The sequence below is a fragment of the Piliocolobus tephrosceles genome, chromosome 2, assembly GCF_002776525.5.
Source record: "Piliocolobus tephrosceles isolate RC106 chromosome 2, ASM277652v3, whole genome shotgun sequence".
In the NCBI taxonomy this organism is placed as follows: Eukaryota; Metazoa; Chordata; class Mammalia; order Primates; family Cercopithecidae; genus Piliocolobus; species Piliocolobus tephrosceles.
In genome coordinates, this window is record NC_045435.1 from 106,208,930 (window position 1) to 106,224,175 (window position 15,246).

At 33.9% G+C, this 15,246-nt stretch overlaps 1 protein-coding gene across 1 annotated transcript in view; it reads left to right on the forward strand.

Annotated features, from left to right (window-relative positions):
- Positions 1-15,246, forward strand: part of CCDC39 (coiled-coil domain containing 39) — a 57,052-nt gene that overhangs the window by 14,150 nt on the left and 27,656 nt on the right. Inside the window, exons 7-12 of the mRNA XM_023184807.3 lie at positions 3,116-3,307; positions 5,740-5,843; positions 6,466-6,598; positions 9,652-9,846; positions 10,769-10,933; positions 13,747-13,884. Of these exons, the coding sequence (XP_023040575.1) occupies positions 3,116-3,307; positions 5,740-5,843; positions 6,466-6,598; positions 9,652-9,846; positions 10,769-10,933; positions 13,747-13,884 (927 nt within the window). The remainder of the gene's footprint in view (positions 1-3,115; positions 3,308-5,739; positions 5,844-6,465; positions 6,599-9,651; positions 9,847-10,768; positions 10,934-13,746; positions 13,885-15,246) is intronic.

Sequence of the window (15,246 nt, forward strand, 5' to 3'; positions counted from 1 at the left end):
TTTTTTTTTTTTTTTTATCAGTAGAGACAGGGTTTCATCATGTTGGCCAGGCTGGTCCTGAACTCCTGACCTCAGGCCATCCGCTCGCCTACCAAAGTGCTGGGATTTCAGGCGTGAGCCACCACACCTGGTTTGCTATTAATATTTCTTAACTTCTCATTGCTTTCAAACATTAAGCTGTCAACTTACAAGGAAGAAGCTGAAGCAAAATTAATGGAAGCAGAGTTTCTTTGGGCCAAGCTTGAGGATTGCAGCCTGGGAGTATAGATTCAAGTTGCCCTGATATACACTCCAATTAGCAGTAGTTACAAGTAGATTTTTAAAGCGGGAAAAAAGAGGAAGTTCCTGATTTGTTTATCAAGAATTTACATTGAAATGACATCAGTTATTGATTGGCTATACATTGTTAAGCTGTGGGGTGTGGGTTATAGCATCTGCTGAGGCATTATTAGGTTAATTTATAGCTACTTGTGGCAATCGCAAGCTGTATCAAGAGATGAATACACAGCTCATAAAAGGGGTTGAGTGGGATGTTATTTCTGTCTAATTTTAACGCCTTTCTGGGCTTGATAATGTAAAATTCTCAGATAAAAATTCTTTTCTCAAGTCATGACTGCTTCCTCTCTGTAAGTCATGTGCCAGTTATGGATCCACAGTCAGTTTTCTCACACAACCCCATGGCTAAAGTAACTCAGTCAGCTGATTTGGCAGAATACACAACTAATAGCTCCCTAGTTACATTCACAGAGGTTCCTTTCTTACATGTTGACATCTCCTCACTGTGCTGTCAGAGACTAAGGAGGGTGCTAAGAGGTGGTTCCGTTGGCAGCGGGATGCTTCTAAGTGTTTGACAACTGCTCTCTGAGAATAAAACAAAACAGAAAACATTTTAAAAAAATCCCTGATACATAGGATTTCTGATTTCTATGGTTTTATTATTTTCATACTGTTACCAGAAAGGGGTCCTGATCCAGACCCTGAAAGAGTGTTCTTGGATCTCATGCAAGAAAAAATTTGAGGCAAATCCACAGAGTAAAAGTGAAAGCAGGTTTATTAAGAAAGCAAAAGAATAAAGGAATAACTGTTCCATAGGCAAAGCAGCCCTGACGACTGGTGGTTGCCCATTTTTATGGTTATTTCTTGATTATATGCTAAATAAGGGGTAGATTATTCGTGCCTCCCCCTTTTAGACCACATAGGGTAACTCCCTGACTTACTAGGGCATTTGAAAACTGCCATGGTGCTGGTGGGAGTTTCTTTTAGTAGGCTGATGCATCATAATTAGCATATAATAAGCAGTGAAGATGACCAGCGGTCACTCTGTTTGCCATCTTGGTCAGGGGGGTTTTAGCTGGTTTCTTTACTGCAACCTTTTTTATCAGCAAGTTCTTTATGACCTGCATCTTGAGCCAACCTCCTGTCTCATCCTGTGACTTAGATTGCCTGTCTGGGAATGCAGCCCCGTAGGTCACAGCCTTATTTTACGCTATTCCTCTTCAAGGAAGATGGAGTTGCTCTGGTTCAAATGCCTCTGACAGTAGCATATTTGAGGGTGGCATATTTTATCTCCTAACTGAACTCTTTTGTTCCTCTTCCTGCAAAACAATTCATTCCTGCCTCCTCAGCATTTTCTTGTCAGGGGTCTGGTCATAAAATCCTGAAATTGTATTCTTAAAAGAAACCATGTGGAGAAGTAGAAAAATATTTTTCTACTATGCTTTTATTACAGTGTAGAAGTTTTAAAATATTACTTAGTATTACCTATATGAAAAATTTATGATGAATAACACTATTAAGTATGATATTGAAGTAGAATTAAAGCATCTGATTAAGTGGTAGAAAAAATCATAAGGCAAGAAACTCTGGATTCATATTTTGAAATATTTAAACTTAGGAAGTTTTGACATGTCTTTTGAGTGAATGACAGTAAATATTTAGAATGCTACTATTATGGAATGCTAATTCTATAATCAAACAACTTAAAAATTGGATTAAACAACTTGAAAATTAAACAACTTTAAATTTTCCTTTATAAAATATGTTATATCTCAGATGTGTAGCCATTTAATATGCTAATATGTATACATGCAGCATTTCTAAAATCTACTGATTTCAGAACACATACCTCCTCCCCCAATCTCCTGTGATTAGTTGTTTGGAAGGACCTCATTTTGGAATACATGCAAGTAATACATATTAGGGTAATTTTTTTCTAATTCATCCAACTTATTGCCATCAGCATCACTTGTAAAAACAACATCTAATCTTTTTATTTCCCAGCTTTGAAATCTTTTTTTTTTACATTGCTTAAAAGGTAATCTTTAACATGATATTTGAATTTTTTCACAGTTTGGCCCTAAACTCTACTTTTCTAGCTTTATGCCTTTCATCTGGACCCCAACCCTTTGCACCCCTGCCTTCCCACCCTACACTTTAACTACATTAGAGTATTCATGCAACCCCATTCATGTTTGTAAGCCTGACTCAAATGATGCCTCTTGGGCACGTCTTTTTTCTTCTTCTACTTTTTCTTTTTCTTTTCTTCCCTATCCTGGAAAGCCAGGAAAGTGTAATGTCATCTAATGACTCCTCTTGGAAATAATTCATCATCTCTTTGTTTCCATGGTACTTTGTCCACATTTCAGTTACAGTGCTTTGTGTATTCTATTTATTATTGTCTCCATGACCAGTGAAAGGCCTGAATGAAGACATTCCTATTGAAACCAGTAACTAAAATGCTATTTTCAAAACATGAAAAAAAAAAAATCTGTAAAATATTTGGAAAACTTCACTGAAACCCCACTTTCCAGTTGAAAAATATTCAACACTGTTACATTTGTAGGTTTTACCTTTCATATATAACTGTTTTCTCATCTCTTTAGCAAAATACCAGATATATGAAAGAAACAGAGACATTTAACAATATGAATTCATAGACATTAGCATGTAGCATGCTAATATTTTGTTTTTATTAATATAAAAGTATTTAAAATGTTTTCTAAGAAGTTTTGGTAAAATAAGTACTAAATGTAATAATAGAAAAATAAAAACTAAATTCCTTTTAGTTTTGTCAGTTTAAATATATATTTAAGTAAATATTTTGTTTTAATCCTAGGAATTAGCAAGGATAAAGCAGGAAACAAGAGAAAAAGAAAATTTGGTTAAAGAAAAGATCAAGTTTTTAGAAAATGAGATTGGGAATAACACAGAATATGAGAAAAGAATTTCTGTGGCTGATGGTAAACTTTTAAAAGGTAGAACGGCATATCAAGACCATGAAACTAGTAGAATTCAGCTGAAGGGTGAGGTATGTCAACTAAAAAAGACTGGCTTATATGTTCATGACAAATTACTATAAAATATAAAATAAGCATAAAGCTTTTCCTGTGATGAAGAAACAGTTTCTAGTTTTTTGTTTTTTTTTTTAATGTCTGTTTGTGGAACTTTTGGGATACTCTGATTAAGCCCCTAATTAAGCACCACGGGGTGCCATTCACATCACAGGTAAATGGTTTGCAAATATTTTCTTCCATTCTGTAGGCTGCCTTTTCATTTTACTGGTGGTTCCTTTTCCTTAAAGAAACTTTTTAGTTTGATGTAGTCCTGCATGTTTATTTTTGCTTTTGTTGCCTGTAATTTTGGTGTCAAATTCAAAAAATCATTACAGATACCAATGTCAAGAAATTTTTCTCCTATGTTTTCTTTGAGAAGTTTTACAGTGTCAGGTCTTAAGTCTTTAATCCATTTGGAATTAATTTTTGTATGTGGTACCAGAGAAAAGCCCAATTTCTTTCTCTTTTTTTTTTTTTTTTTTGCGTGTGGCTATCCAGTTTTCTTAACGCCATTGATTGAAGAGACTATCCTTTCCCCATTGTGTATTCTTGACACCTTTGCCGGAAATTAGTTGATCATATATGCATGAGTTTATTTCCGGGTTCTCTATTCTGTTCCATTTTTCTATGTGTCTGGTTTTTTTTGCCAGTACAGTCAGCCTTCCTTATCCATGGATTCTGCATGTGCAGATTCAACCAACAATTGATGAAAAATATTCAGAAAAGAAACCCAATAAAAATAATAATATAACAATAAAAAAGATATAAATTTTAAAAATATGAAAAGTGTTTACATAGCATTTACATTGTATTAGGTGTTACAAATAATCAATAAATTATTTAAAGTATACAGGAGGATGTACATAGGTTATATGCAAATACATGTCGTTTTATATAAGGGACCTACACATCTGGTAGATTTTGGTATCTGTGAGGGATCCTGGAGCCAATCCCCTGTAGATGCCAATGGATGACTGCATCATTTTGTTTTCATTAGTTTGGCTTTGTAATACAATTTTAAATAAAAAAGTATGTTGCCTTCAGCTTTGTTCTTTCTGCTTAAGATTACTTGAGCTATTTGGGATCTTTTATGGTTCCATATGAATTTTAGAATTGTTTTTCTATTTCAGTGAAGAATGACATTGGAATTTTGATATTGTATTGAATCTGTCAACCTAAATAACAGAGAGAGGCCCTCTAAAAATATTGAGCTTAATTAGGAATAAGCAGGGCATTTGAAAATCCAGTATATACAGGCTATGACAGATTATAGGCATATCTAGGGAGATAAAGGAAGGCAAAAGTTTTTAAAGGTAAAATGAGTAAGTTTACCTAAGTTGTTTAAAAATAATAACCCTTGGCTATAGGAATCAATAAGGGTAGTGTCAGTCCAAGGTTGATCAGTCAGTTACTGGGCAGATGTCTCTGTAGAAGGGTTTTTGTGCAAGGTTGCAGTGGTCTTTATGCAAGGCTGTGGTTCTGGCAGAGTCTCTTGGGATAGCTCTTGTTATTGGGCAAATATGGGTGAGAACTCTGTCTTCATGGCCTTCCCTAGCTCAATTTTGTCAGGGTTTGACACGTGATTCCATTTTGATTTTGACAACTTTCACAAATCTGTAGATCGCTTTGAATAGTATGAACATTTTAACAGTATTAATTCTTCCAACCCATGAACACAGGATATCTTTATGTCCTCTACAATTTCTTTCATCAATGTTTTATAGTTTTTAGTGTACAGATCTTTTTCTTCCTTTGTTCAATTTATTCCTAAATATTTTATTCTTTTTGATGCCGTTATAAATGGGATTGTTTTCTTGATTTCTTTTTTTGGATTGCTTGTTGTAAGCGTATAGAATATAACTGGTTTTGTATATTGATCTTGTATCTAGAAACCTTACTGAATGTATCTGTTCTGAGAGTATTTGGTGGAGAGTTTAGGGTTTTTGCAAAGGTCCTTAATGAAAAAGAAAATTTGTATCTTGGATTTTCTGTTTTAATAATTTTGATTAACAGTAAAATGTAGTTATTAGGAGTCTGATGTATTAGAATCTTTTGAGATTTTTCAAATCCAATTAAACTTATAATTCTTATGAGCACATATATATTAGCTAATCTTGACTTTGGGGATGTGCTCTTTCTGAGCAGGTCTAGTGATATTAGACATTTCTGCATTTACTTTCAATATATATGTGTTCTCTATAATTTTCTAGGATTATACAACAAATCTGATTACAATTTGGTATCAGATCAGTATGGAAATCTGTTTATATATTAAATATAAGAAAATGGCTACTATTTTTGTGGGTGTGATGTAGGTTAAAACTTAAAGTGGGCAGAATAAAACTCAGAAATGAAATTATAAGATACAGAGTAAATATATAATTTCTGTCTGTTAACTAATAAATAGCTGGATTCTTTAAAAGCCACTGTGAATAGAACTTCCAGTGATTTAGAAGCTTTGAGGAAAAATATTTCCAAGATAAAGAAGGACATTCATGAAGAAACAGCAAGGTAAGAAAAAAGCTATTTAAATATGTTTATGATTAATTCTACTATATCTATAAAATTATTAAATATTTAAGACTACTTGTTGGTTAAATAACTGCAAGATTTTAGCTACTACTTTTTTTTTGAGATGGAGTCTCACTCTGTTGCCCAGGTTGGAGTGCAGTGGTGCGATCTCAGCTCATTGCAAGCTCCGTCTCCCAGGTTCATGCCATTCTCCTGCCTCAACCTTCCGAGTAGCTGGGACTACAGGTGACTGCCACCACACCCAATTAATTTTTTGTAGTTTTAGTAGAGACAGGGTTTCACCGTGTTAGCCAGGATGGTCTCCATCTCCTGACCTCATGATCCGCCCGCCTTGGCCTCCCAAAGTGCTGGGATTACAGGCGTGAGCCACCGCACCTGGCCGGCTACTACATTATTAAACCTAAAAAAATTTTACTCATATTTTCATTACAAAGACTCAGTAGCCATATTTTTATGGTCTATTAAATATGTAGTGGTAATAAAAAGGTTTACAGCAAAAAATCCCTTCAAGTTATACAAATAAATATTAGGATAAACTATTATTTGTTTGTATTAAATGCTTTTTAGGCACGTTTTCTATCTTGTGATAAACCTTCTTCAGGTTACAAAAAACTAAACATCATAATGCGATAATACAAACAAAATTAAAGGAGATAACTGAGAAAACCATGTCTGTAGAAGAGAAAGCTACTAATTTGGAAGATATGCTCAAGGAGGAGGAAAAAGATGTGAAGGTAAAGTTTAGTTTTAATTTTTTTAAAATCATAGAAAATTTAGCAACAGTGAATTAATTAGACTCAGGATCAGAGGACGAGGAGGTCTTGTAAGAAGCTCTGCTTTTTGGTATGATCACATTTATAATCTGGTTTTGGACTTTTGATGCATTGCTTCTGAAGTTATTCTTAGTCTCCTCTCTTCTTTTCTTCTTCTTCTTCTTTTTTTTTTTTTGAGATGAAGTCTTGCTCTTGTCGCCCAGGCTAAAGTGCAATGGCAAGATCTCAGCTCACTGCAACCTCCACCTCCCAAGTTCAAGAGATTCTCCTGCCTCAGCCTCCTGAATAGTTGGGATTACAGGTGCCTGCAACCATGCCCGGCTAATTTTTGTGTTTTTAGTAGAGATGGGGTTTCACCATGTTGGCCAGGCTGGTCTCGATCTGCCTGCCTCGGCCTCCCAAAGTGCTGGGATTACAGGTGTGAGCCACTGCACCCGGCCAGCCTCCTCTCTTCTTAAACTACTAATTTTGATGTCTTTGTATTTATTTAGTTTTTATTTTATTTTATTATTATTTTTTTGAGACCAAGTCTCACTCTGTCCCCCAGACTGGAGTGCAGTGACATGATCTTAGCTCACTACAACCTCTGCCTCACAGGTTCAAGCGATTCTCCTGCCTCAGCCTCCCGAGTAGCTGGCATTACAGGCACGTGCCACCACACTTGGCTAATTTTTGTACTTTTAGTAGAAATGGGGTTTCACCATGTTGGCCAGGCTGGTCTCAAGCTCCTGACCTCAAGTGATCTACCCTCCTCCACCTCCCAAAGTGCTGGGATTACAGACATGAGCCACCATGCCTGGCTTGGTGTCTTTTTAAAAAAGTAGCTCCCCCACTGTGCCCTGGATTCCATTCCTTCCCAAAGCCTACTGTACCTGTGTCCCTGCCATCATCCATATATCTATTAGTATATTGCATATAAATAGCTTGAAAAGTGGCTTTGTTTTACAACTGATTTCTACATGATTATCACTGTTTTTTTTGTAATCAAATTCCCACCATCATCTACATTTCTGATTTGTACTTCTTCATCATCTACTATCTCTTTAACCCCTTAAAATCTGGCAAATTTTTTTGGTAAATGGGCTTTGAAATGTTATCACTTTGCTAACTCTACTGGCACCCTCTTCTACCTCAGTCTTTTTGGCATGTTGATGGCATTAAAGCCAATTTTCGAGGAACTGGAAAAGGCTGGTGCACCATTTCCTCTTTGAAAACTTCAAAGTGAACTATAAGTGTGAACTTTAAGTGTGACCTGACACTACTTCTTGCTTTTACTCATTTCGGGGGGTTGAAAAAGGGGTAGTTGAAGATGGTGGCAAAATCTCCCAATCTTATATCTCATCTAGCTCCGCTTATATTTGGATGGGATCCAACTTCCTCAGTGTGCTGTAAAATTTCTAAGTAATAAAATCATGCTGCAGTCTTGACATGAATGGTATTCAAATTACACATAATTTTTTAAAAGTTTTGGTGTTTTTTCCCTAAGAGCATGATTCCCTGTAACAGATGATATGCATTAGTAGTTATCAGAAACTTGTAAACATTGTGAAATTTATATGAAATAGACCTTTTCATCACAGAGAATTAAAAACTTCAGACATTTTTGAAGAACTAGCTAAATTAGAAAAATTAATATTAGTAGCAGAGTGTACTGATTGATTGTTCAGCAGGGCTGTGTTCATAGTCTTGGGGTTTTCTTCATTGCTGTTGGTTTTTGTTTGTTTGAAAAAATCCCAACCCTATCTTTTTTGGAGATATACTGTGTTATTCACCACTAAGCATTGACTTTAAAATTCTGCCAGGCAATCTTTGAGAAGATCTTAAATCCATTGAAAATTATCTATTATATGTAAAATAATGCATTGAATATCAGATTATATTTCTTGTTTATGCAAATATTTAAATGTACCAGTCACAGACTTGTTTTGTGTCATATTCAGGTTTGTTGGTTGCTAAAGGAAAATATGCTTATTTGGGTATAAGATCACAGAGGCAAATTATTTCAGCATTTAAGAATGATAATTTTCAATTGATCATGGCATGGTAGATCAATTTAAAGCCTAGAACACATTGGTTGTGAGGCTTCCAGGACAAGACAGGTTTGCTTCCTGAGAGAGGAGCAGTGGGATGGGGGACTCATTTCTATTTCCTAGAGCTGCACATGGTAGAGAGGCCAACTTGAGGCAAAGAGTGAGTGACAGGTAGTTCCTGTAGTGTGCTGGGGCCAGCTCCTACCAGCTTACAAGAGCCAATAGTTAAATTTTTAGAAATTTTCCTAAATACACCTATGATTAAAAATGAAAATATATAAAATCACAGTTAAATAAATGGCATTTACAAAAAAAGTAATACATACTCAGCACTCATTACTTCCAAATATTTTATTATTCTGTACTCTTAAGGTTACTTATGTCTGTTTTATCTGTATGTTGGAAATAGCACAAAATGGTCTGCTTCTGTGAATTTCTTCCCAACTTGACCTTTAGTGGAATCATGTTAGTAGCATGAAATTGGCCATAGTGGGAGTATTTCTACCATGGAAATCAGATTTTCCCCCTCGCCTCTCATCTCCTGGAGAGATGATGGTTAAACATTTACCTGCTCACTGCTGGATACTGCCTGAAGGGTGGGAGATTGAGTGACGTGATTTCTTCTCCATAGCACCCTCAAGACTTTAGTAAACTCTGTGAATGTACAGGCTGTATGTTTCCAGCGGACTTTATTTTTTGAGGAAATCAGTGGAATAGCCAACTGCTAGGCTAGGGGAGCATGGGATGAAATTAAGATGACAGGTCAAGGTGTATGATACAAGTATAAAAACTACCCTAGTCTACTAGAATAGAGTAGATCATAAGAAATGTTAGGGACTTGTTAAAATTGTGGGAAGAGCTTTATCTTCTAAGGGGCTAAAATGGTGGATGGTTCAAATTTATTTGAGTTTCTAAGTTATTATGTTCATATGAAATACAACATTTCAGTATATTTAATTTCATTAATCACTTCCTTATTATCAGGAAGTAGATGTTCAACTGAACCTCATAAAAAATGTGCTGTTTAAGAAAGCTCAGGAGTTACAGACTGAGGCAATGAAAGAAAAAGCGATATTATCAGAAATTGAAGGAACTCGTTCTTCTCTGAAACATCTCAACCATCAGTTACAAAAACTGGATTTTGAAACCTTGAAGCAGCAAGAAATTATGTACAGTCAGGTAGATATTATTTTATGAATATCTTCCATATTGATTTATTACAGTTGTGATGGTCAAGATACACCATGTTCTAATAAAACAAAGAATTCTAAGTACTCTTGTGGAGGACAGACAGATGCTGAAGGTGAGACATCATGTTAGATCAGTAGTAGGGTGAGGGAGACTTAAAAATTATTTTTTTCCTCTCAGTCTGAAATAAACAGGCAAGAGGAGAGAGAACTCTAGTTAGAGGGAGAACGGTGTTTTAAAGGAACCTGAGACATTTGCATCCAGAGTAAAACAAAAGAAGGCCTGAGATATCTGAAACTGAGAAAAAAGTGTATGTTGATTCTTAGTTATGCACCGCCACCCTCACTCCCATGCTAATAGAAGCAATTTTTTTCAGTTTTTCTTTGTTTGGTTCTATTTATATATTTGTGTTAATATCTTACTATTCTCCATCTCTACATCTTAATTTTCTCATCTAATACATATTCTTAGTTTTTAAAAATTACAGATGTTAAAATATAATATTAAGAATAATTAATTAGATGTTATTTGAACCTTTCATGGCTAACAATTAGTGACTACCTGTTTTGTATCCCTTAGATGATGTGCCCTCAGAAATCCCAATTCATGTAAATCCAGTGAATTTACTGAGATTCCATCATGGTAGTATGATAAACATCCCCCAACTTTGTCATATTTTCAGAAGATTATTTCTGTGTCTATCATGGACTTTGATTGTTGAGATACAGTTTATTTTTGTTCCTCTTAGAGTGAAAAGGATTTTATCCTGAATTACTGAAAAACTAAAGTGACTTTATTACATGATAATGCCCAGTCCAAACTCATAAGAAAGTATTCACTTTGTTTTTACACTTATAGAAATGCTTTTGTTTGCTTCTTTGTAATAACTTTTTTTTTTTTTTAAATGTAACAGGATTTTCACATTCAACAAGTGGAACGGAGAATGTCACGGTTAAAGGGAGAAATTAATTCAGAAGAAAAACAAGCCCTTGAAGCAAAAATTGTTGAACTTAAGAAGTCTTTGGAAGAGAAAAAATCTACATGTGGCCTTTTGGAAACACAGATCAAGAAGCTTCATGTAACTTAGCCAAAATACATTTTATGTTTCAAATATCCTAGTCATTCTGTTTTAAGATATATTCCTAAGACTACTTTGAATAGGGTGATTGCCAGTCTACACACATATATAACAAATGTATGAACAATGTTCTTATTTTTGTACTATTAGTATATAATGTTACCATTGATGATGCATTTAGTATATGCTAAATATTGTATGACATGCCTCTAGTATTTTATTTCGTATAATTCTTACAAATGTGAGGAAGATACTATTATCTGTTTTACAGAGTAAGTAATTTGTCCAGGTTATACAGCTAGTACACAGAGAGCTATGATTTGACCCCTCCTGCATTTGACTTCTAAATACTCTTAAAGAGTACACTGTTTAGAACATTGATAAGTTCTAGTTTTCTATTTTATAACTGCCATAAGAAATAACTTGATTGCCCTTTGTCTTTAAAACACCATCTAAAAAGAAACTGTTCTTTAATGAGTCAGCAGTTGTTATTCAAATCTTTACTTAGTTATAATATTTGAAATGATTGGATTCTGTTAATAAGGTAAGAATGTCTTCATCTTTAGGAATTTTATTATGTTTATTGTAATATAAAAACTGTGTTAAAGTTTGACTAGAGAGTAAAAGTGAGAGACTGAGCATGGACCTGAATGGGGTGAGAACTTAGCAGGGTCTAAATGTTATTTACCACTGGAAAGACTATTGATGTATCCTCTGGTGGTTATAAAAAGAATTGCCCTATCCTTGAGGGCTGCAAAAGGTGGAGAGGTATTACTTACTTTATTCTCTTATTTTGAGAAGACAAAATTTTGGTTTGGAGTAGTTTGTAGTCTGATGAAATATTTTAAAATGGTTATCTTTGCTTAGTGGAGAAAAACACTGGTTTTTGGATCAGATAGAAGTAGTTTTAAATTTCAAGGCTATACCACTACTACTATTTTAACTTTTCTGAGCTCTAGTTTACTCGTTATTAAATGGGGGAAAATTATTATTTTAGGACATTTGGGAGAACTAGAAGCAATTTATATCTTAGCACAATACTTTAGTATGTACTCAATATGTGGTATTGTTTTGATTATTTAGAATATGAAAATATTAATGTTATAGAATGTTAGAGGTATGACTTTGTTCCTTGCCCCTGGCCTGGAGTGTGTCTGTTTTGCTGTGTGGGGATGGTTATAGTTCTTCCCCCTTTGAACTACTCTGACTGCTCCCTCCATCATACCACTGTCAAGTGCTTATGCCTATTCCAACTCTGGTTTTAACAGAGAGATACGTAAATTAATAGAAATGTAAGTGAATTAATAAATTATATTAAAGCTAGTTAGCCTTTGGTCATTATGAAGAGCTGCTCTTTTCAATAGTAACAACAGATACAGAGTCATCCTGTATGCCCTCTCACATGCAACTCCATCTAATTTTACATACAGAAACTAGTTTCTTCAGGTTGAAAATCACATTGTTTTAACTCTTTTTCTCAAATTTAATTTTATAAAATCACATTTTTATGCAACAAATTCCTCTTCTTACTATCTTGCTGAAATCTTAGGTCCCAATACTTCAGAGAAATACAGGCAATTAAAAAGACAGGAGAGGAGGAACTGATGGAGGGAGGAAGAGAGAGAAAGAGATCTTGGAACTGGAAAGTTCAGATTCAGGAAACAAGGGAATAAGAGCACAAACCTTATTCTGGGTTCTGGGTGGAAAGAGAGATATAAATAGGTATAAAACTAGAAAACTGGTATCTGCATATGTATGATCTATTTATGCATATGATGGAATTGGATCTAACCAAACATTTTTCTCTTTAGCAATATGCAGTTTTGTACGTAATTAATAATAGCTGACATTTGCAGGGCAGTTCTATGTGTCAAGCACTGTTATACACACGCTTTGACAGTAACATCTTTAATCTTCACAATAATGCAGGAAGGTAGGAACTGTCCTCATCTCCATTTTAGAGATGAGGAAACTGAGGAAGAGTACATCATACTAGGGTCAGATGGCTAGTATGTGATTAAGGCCATCTGATTCTAAGAGCTGGTACTCTTAAACAGCACCCTATGCTTTCTCAGACTGTTGATGTCCTTACTATCTGGGACTTGCATAGAATCAAACAATGAACTCCAGTATGGGAGTAGTGAACCATGTAATGAGCCAGTGTATGCTCCCATCTCCTCATAAATGGCAGTCTCCTAAAAGTCAGCCCTCTGTATCCACAAGCTCCGCATCTGCAGATTCATCCAACTGCAGACTGAAAATACTCAAAAAAATGGGTGATTTTGCGTCTGTACTGAAAATGTACAGACTTTTTTCTTGTCATTATTCCCTAAATGATATAGTATAACAACTATTTATATAACATTTGCATTTTATTACATAAGTAATATAAAGATAATTTAAAGTATACAGGAGGATGCGTGTAGATAACATGCAAACACTACTATTTTATATAAGGACTTGAACATCCATACCTTTTGGCGGTGGTAGTGCTGTTGTCCTGCAACCAATCCCCAGAGAATACTGAGGGATGACTGTGATTCATTAGGTTGAACTGGAAGTATATATTTCCTAGAATTACTGAACTCATACTAAATCCAAAACATCAATTGATGATAAAAATGAAAATGTTCCTATGTGACTATCCATGTATATTATATTAGAGACATAGCAGGAAGAGAGATAATAAAACATAGGATTATTGTAAATATCTGAGTATATAATTTAATGTAAGATATATATAATACAGTATGTATTTAATACTTTTGTTAATATTTAAAACATACATTTATATATCTTTTTTCTTTTTGCAGAATGATCTTTATTTTATCAAGAAGTCGTATAGTAAAAACAGTGAAGAAAAACAGTCCCTTATGACCAAAATAAATGAACTAAACCTTTTCATTGACCGATCAGAGAAAGAACTTGATAAAGCCAAAGCTTTTAAGCAGGTGCAGTAAAATTGTATGCATATATAGTATTGAAAACCATGTTTCCATGTTAATCATAGACAAATGAAAAAATATAGCAAATTATGAAAAAGAAAATGTCACTATAATCATTATACCCAATATAAACAGTGTTACGTCTGTTATTTCCCTCCAGTCTTTTAAGAAATTTGGCTTTTTATGTTGTATTAAAAAAAGTTCTATACATCATATGTATCCTAAAACATTATTCCTTCAAAAACATTTTTGAGGGCTTTCTATAAGTCCATTGCATGAAGTTACCATAGTGTATTTAACCATCCCCTATTTTTTAGATTTTTGTTTCTTTCCAATGGTTGGCTATTGTAATAGTACTACATGTATAATGTAGTTGTTCAATTAGTTGTTCCTTGTATAGTTCTATTCAATTAGTTCCTTTGGATAAATTCCTAGCTATATAATTATGGTTCAGAAAGAAATATTTTTAGTGTCTCAAAACTATTTTTAAGCCCAATTCTCTTCTAGAGGGTACCTACCATTAATATTCCTATCAATAGTGTGTAAGCATTCTATTTTATTCACTACCACTGAGGCTGGATATCCTAATTTAGGAAATTGTTGCCAATTTGATAGTCAAACATGGTATCTCTTTGTTTTAGTCTGCATTTTTAAAGTTGGTGGTTTAAAAATATTTTAATGATAAATTTTCAAACATTTATGTTTAAATAAAAATGTTTAAAACACTTTTCTCTGTTATGTCATGTTCCATACTTTTTTTCTTTGGAGCTCTAGTTTGTATTCTTGGCCCATTTTTCCACTGGGAGGTTTACATATATAAATTATACAAAATTTTCATATGTAAAAATATTATCTCTGTCATAAATATTGTAAATATTTTCACCATTTACCTTTACATTTTTATGCAGTGTTTGTGACATAAAAGTTTTTTTAAACATCAAATCTTTTAGTTTTATTTTCTTTTTAATTTTTATGCTTAGAAACTTCTTGGTTACACTAAAAATCAGAAAAATGTTTACTATTTCTAGTAGTTACATTGATTTCATCTCTTAAGATTTTTCATTCATCTAGAATATATTTTTGGTGCACGTGAGATGTAAGTATCTAATCTCTCCAAATGAAAAGCTATGTTTATGAAACAATAAAATCTTATATTCTGGAGTGTTTTTCTTCTGGGGTTTCTATTCTGAAAATTGATTGATATGTGTACTCTTATGTCTTAAAATAAAAATATATTTCCACATTATTTTGTGAGATTCAGAGTATAACAATGGCCATTCATATGGCTTTATGTTTTTTGGATAGTGTAAGTTTAATTTCAGGAATAACTTCTTCCCTTTGTTTTTTATAATAGCAAAGCTTGACTTT